Raw genomic sequence first — 6,000 nt, 5'->3', positions numbered from 1 at the left:
CGCAGTGGTTGAGAGTCTGCCTGCCAATGCAGGGGACACAGGTTCAAGCCCTGGTCTGGGAAGGTCCCACATGCCGCGGAGCAACTAGGCCCGTGAGCCACAACTACTGAGCCTGCGCGTCTGGAGCCTGTGCTCCGAAACAAGAGAGGCCGCGATAGTGAGAGGCCCGCGCACCGCGATGAAGAGTGGCCCCCGCTTGCCGCAACTAGAGAAAGCCCTCACAGAAACGAAGACCTAACACAGCCAAAAATTAATTAATTAATTAATTAATTTTAAAAAAAAATAAATAAAACAGGAAACATAATGGACCTACCTTATACGTTGTCATGAGGATTAAATGAATTGACATCTGTAAAGTACTGGGGACAGAGCCTGGCACAGACTAAACTACGTAAGCGTTATTTTGTTACTATTCAAACATCTTCTAGAATTCTATTATATGAATATATTCCAATTTATATGTCTAGTCTCCATTTGATGAACATTTAAGTTGTTTACAATTTTTTACTATTACAAACATTCTTCAACATGTCACACTGTTGAAGAATGTGGCCAATTTTTGTAGTGACTATACATACTGAAGAATGAAATTGCTGGGTTTTAGGTTAATCCAACTTTGGGCTCTAGCAGATATTAGCATATTCCTTTCCAACATATGGTAAAAATTCCCACTCTCACTCAAAATTCCTATTACTACATCCTCATGAATTTTAGTGTTCCCTGATCATCATTTCTGTATTTGTAAAATGAGAAGGGGTGAACTAGATGATCCCTAGAGTCTTTGTACATTTTCTACGTTCTCTGATTCCCTTTCCTTGAATTTCCCACTTTCTCCCTTCATCTAGAGATAAACTAGTCCAGCAAATAGCAAACAATTTCTTCTGAGTCTATAAGCCTCTTGTTTGGTACTTTATATTCTGAACAGTCTATAAACTAGGATATCCAATAATACAATTTCAGTCGTCATAAGGAAGAATATCTCCTAAACTGACAGCTTCCAAGCCAGGCATACTTCCAACACTTTCAAAGCAGATCTGTAGTTTTCAAACATTTTAAAGCAATGGACTTTTAAAAGAATAAAAATATAAACTGAAGTTCAATATAAATGCTGCTTGCTCCTTTTTTTCCCTTTTTGCTTACCTCTAATATATATCTTATGGTAAAAGCTTCTTGTAATCGAATTATTATTAGCGCCTAGATGAACTTCCTGAAAATAATACTGAAAAGCTTCCATTTATCTTGTTATTTTACCCATTAAATTTGCATTTTATACTTTATTTGATAATGTTTTCATTTTAGACTAGTATATATCCTATATTAAAATCTTCTGGAAATATCCACGTTAGAAAAGAGTTGCCTACTATCACCAAAGAGCTCTGATTTTACCACCTATAATTTCTATGGGAAAAAAAATATACAGCTTCAGGCTCTGAAGGTTATAATTATAGGCCAACATTGCCTCCTAATGGTAAGAAGCTTATTTACATCGTATGTCAAGTTAGAAATTTTGGTTTCTTTTTTAAATATGTGCAAAACTTTGAAGTGATCTCTTCCTATGAGAATATTACCTTATTTTGATAACAGAGTTGGGGAGGGAGATACAGTACTTATCAGACATACTGGCAAGACTAGGTCATGGGGTTTCTGCTCTCCCTCTGATGTGCCATCTACAAGTCCCAGAATTCTCTCTCTCATTTCCTCTCAGATACAATTACTAAAGATCTTCAAACTTCAGCCAGCCCTCACTTGTCCTTATGTCACACTTGTCTTAGTCTTAATATGTTAAGATGCTAGTTCCAGACAGCCAACTGGAGTGTGGGATCAGCCTGGAAAACAGATGGTCTCTGGATTGCTAAAAGGTGAGCTCCTGCTTTGACATCCACGTGTACCCAGGTCAGCACACGTACCATCAGTCTCACCAAAGCCGCATGTTCCCTGTCTTTTTTTTTAAATCCCCTCATGAAGCCAAAGCCCAGCTGTGAACCTCTGCTTTGCACTCCAAGTGTCTAAAACTGGAGCTTTCACCACCACCTGTCAGAGCCTCTACCTGGAAGAGTCATGAAAAAGGAATTGGCTAAACCCTCCTTAGCCCAAGCCTTTGAACCAAGAATCTGCTACCTATCTGATGTAAGTTCACAGAGCTCTGGATCAGAGGTCATCAAATCAGAACTCTTGGATATGTCTCTAGCCCAGGTCAGATTCAAAATCCCCCCCACCTGGATGCTGTGACTGGGGCCGCTTCTACTTTGGGAGCCAGCCGTGAGCCAGGTGTGTAACCCTCACTCACTCCTATCTTACTGAATCCGCCTGCTATGAGGAGCCAGCAAGGCTTTTTACAGTGTCTTAGAGGTTTATATAACAGGCAAGAAAGAACACAAAGAAAAGAATAAAATGCAGATGGAGGAGAAGGAATAAGAATAAGAAAGAAAAGAGAGGAAAAGGAGCACTTGTTTCAGGCAGAAACCATATTATATATTACTTAACGATCCACCCACTCCAGGACTAGCCACTTCCTCTGTAGTGAAGAAGCACTTGCCTGCTGATATAAAAGAGACGGGTAAAATGTAGAAGGGAAAAGTAAGGCTGCAAAGACAATGTATAATTCAATAAATATTCTATTGGTAGAGTAGGATAAATTCTACCATTGGCATGCACCGATTGAGGTTCACATAGATATCTGAAATGTCAAATTAACAAGAAGCCGTGTTAAGTCATATTATTACAGGCACGTATAGAAATCTGATATCAATTCCAGTGATCTGTGTTAAGAATTTATTGAGCCACATCTGGGTTTAGCAGTAGAGTTGTATAATTGATTAGCAATGTCTTCCATGAGCACACACTTGTCATATAGTTCCCTTCTCTTTTCTAGAACCATCCTCCCATTAACTCCTTCCTGGTTCTCTAGCTAAGTGCTTCTCAAGCTTTAATGTATGAATTACCTAGGGGTTTGCTAAAATTCAGATTCTGATACAGCAGGTCTTGGGTAGGGCCTGAGATTCTGAATTTCTAAGAAGCTCTCATGATGCCCATGCTGGACCATAGAACTTTCCGGTCTCCTTTTCTAACAACAATTTCCTTTGTTCATCACCCAGTAAGAGTATTACCTTTATCTCTTTTTCTTATTGCTGGTCAGTCAGAGAAAGAAGATAGTAGCCACTGCTGTCAGGCCTTAATAATCAGATAATTTAAAAAATTTTATTATAAAAGATTCCTATAACATCTTATGATTTTCAATTTCATAAATATATATATATATAATTTGTCATGCTTTTATCAGTAAGAAGTTTTTCTCAACCATTCTTCCCAAGCCCTAGAGTAAAATGAGTAAGGTCCCTAAAATGCCCCAGAAGCTCTAAAATATCCTAAACTCTCTACTAAATTATCAAATAAATAATATCCACTACAGCTTTAGGTTTTATTTTACTTTATTGCATTCTAATTCTTTTTAAATGGTATCCTGAACATGATGTACACGGTAATTCCCAGTTGCTCCTCAACAATATAAATTGCCTGAAAGTGAGGGATACTTGTTCACTTTTATAAAGAGTGTTACATAAAAGAAGCATATGTGAAAAAATCAGAAGATATAAATATTGATAAGTTAATTGGTTTATATCTTTGCACATTATCCATTGTGAAAAATTCTAAGTGTGATGATTCTTTAGCCACAGTACCTCACAAGTGAGTGTACGGCCTTGTGCCCTGCACGAAAGCACGTTTTCCTTATGGAAAAATTCCCAGCTGAATCATTCTCTTCTTTCAACTTACAGGTGCCATCATCACATCACCAAAAGGATCCCGAGGCATGTCCTTATGAATAACCAGCTTTTCAGTCCTGTGTAGAGTCTGTGGGCCCACTTTCAGCTCCAGATACTTCAATAGCTGAAAATTCTGTGTCAATAAGTGGTTTCAGAAATTTCTCAACCTTGGTTAGTCTTTGCTTCAGTTTCTGCTGCATTGACTCATACTCAGCCAGGATCCGAGCAAACTTTGTTTGCAGGAGGTCTACTGACCCCTCCATTCGAGTGACCTTCTCTTCGAGATCTTTAGGATCACTTCCAGCATTTGCAATGTTTATGTCCAGTAGACCATCTTTCATCAAGATTTGCTTCCCTTTCTCTTCTAGCATACATTTGGCATCTGGGTACTCAGTTAGAGCTTCCATGAGGTCATCTTTTGAGAGACAGAACAGATCTGAGTAGCCAATACTTTTAATGTTGGCCGTTCTTCGATTGCCAGCTTTGCTGCCTTTAATGTTAAGGATGCTGATCTCACCAAAGTAGCTGCCATCACTCAATACTACAAACTGAGTGATTCCATCATCTGCCACCACGGCGAGTTTGCCTTCCTTGATGATGTACATCTCTCGTCCAATATCCCCTTTCTTGCAAATATAATCTCCAGGACTGTAGACTTGGGGTTGTAATTTCAAGACCAACTCCACCAACAGACCAGCTTCACAGTCGGCAAAAATGCGCACCTTTTTTAACGTGTCTAAGTGAACATTGATGGCAATCTCTGCTCTTAGTTTATCAGGCAGATACTTCAAGACTTCTCTCTCATCCACTGTTTTTTTGTTGGTCCACAGATAGTCAAACCATTTAATAACTCTCTTTTCCATATCTTTGCTTACATTTCGAAAATGCATGTATTGCTTGATCGCATCAATTCTTCCTTGAAATTCTGCTCTGGCTGCATTCATGTTGGAAATCATAGAACCTATGTTACCAACAATGGTGGCAAAAATTAACACTCCAATTAGGAAATCAGCCACCACAAAGACATACTCAGAATCCCTCACAGGAGGTGGTGTTTCACCAATGGTGGTCAAAGTCAGTGTAGACCAATAAAGGCTGTATACATATTTTCTAGCCAAACGGCCAAATTCAGGATCATTAACATCAGGATAGACCCACGTATCATTTCCAAATCCAACAGCTTTGGAAATAGAGAAGTACACACACGCATTCCAATGGATGATGAGGACAATATACATCACAAGGTTAGAAATCCTGAAGATGTTTGGGTAGTTTGTCCTTGTTTCCGTTCTCTGGAAGAACTCAAACATTCGAGAGATCCTGAACAGTCTGTTTAATCTAATTTCCGGATAGTTCCAGCCCAGATTAAAATACAGCAGATCAGTTGGTATCACTGATACAACATCAAGTTTAAATTGAAAGTTTGATTTATATTTCTCTATGAGTTTAAGCTCTTCCTTCACCAGTAGTCCTTGTTCTAGGTAACCTAAAATAGAAAAAAAAAAAAAAAAAGTAATGTTTTTTCCTTTTTATGCCACTGTTAATTTTTCTAAAGTAACTCTCAACAAACTTCATTGAGTTCAAAACAAGAGTTCATTCCAATAAATATGCTTTTAGCAAGGTAATAAGATATGAGTACTGATCAACATATGGCTGTGGAAAATGTTCTTTTGCAGAAATAAAAAGTAAAGCTTTGTAAGTACAGAAGTGAGAGATTATATGCAATGTATATATACAAGGTATATATACAGATCTCTCTAGATTCAGCATCTTGCCCAGGTAAAGCTATGCTTTTTATGAACAGTGTTCTTGGAAAGTTTTCTTTTTCTAACACTGTGCTTAATTCTTCATGCCACTCTTTTGTCAGAATCCCGGTCCCACCCTTGAAGCTTAGGTACCTCCTTGCTGTTTGACTCTCGTGCATATTCTTGCCTTGCCCCTTCAATGTGAAGCATATGTCCTTTGAGGCTTCATTTTCATATCTCTTTCTTGCCCCTCCCAGGCTTCCTTAGACATCTGGGATTTTCCTTTCTCCTAAGCTGCTACCGTGCACCTTGTGTGTTAAACCCAGAATTTCAGTACCGTGATATATTTCACTAGGGAAAAATTTGTTTCTCTTCCTATCCTGGTTACCAGAGCTGTGCATAGGACTGAACTGAAGCATTGCTCCAGTGCACTGATATTAGATAATGTCTTTATTTTACATAATGATTCTTAAAAGTGATACTCTGCATACACA

General features: G+C 38.4%; 1 protein-coding gene across 2 annotated transcripts in view; it reads right to left on the bottom strand.

Moving 5' to 3' along the window:
• Positions 1–1,325: 1,325 nt before the first annotated feature.
• The window catches only part of CNGA1 (cyclic nucleotide gated channel subunit alpha 1), a 53,720-nt gene continuing 49,045 nt past the window's right edge, over positions 1,326–6,000 (bottom strand). For both annotated transcript variants that reach the window (XM_082390575.1, XM_082390576.1), the window contains one exon: positions 1,326–5,247. In XM_082390575.1, the coding sequence (XP_082246701.1) occupies positions 3,833–5,247 (1,415 nt within the window). In that variant the 3' untranslated portion in view covers positions 1,326–3,832. The remainder of the gene's footprint in view (positions 5,248–6,000) is intronic.

This window comes from Balaenoptera borealis (genome assembly GCF_965194805.1).
Source record: "Balaenoptera borealis genome assembly, chromosome: 4".
NCBI classification, from domain to species: domain Eukaryota; kingdom Metazoa; phylum Chordata; class Mammalia; order Artiodactyla; family Balaenopteridae; genus Balaenoptera; species Balaenoptera borealis.
This window is presented reverse-complemented; position numbering and strand designations above follow the sequence as displayed.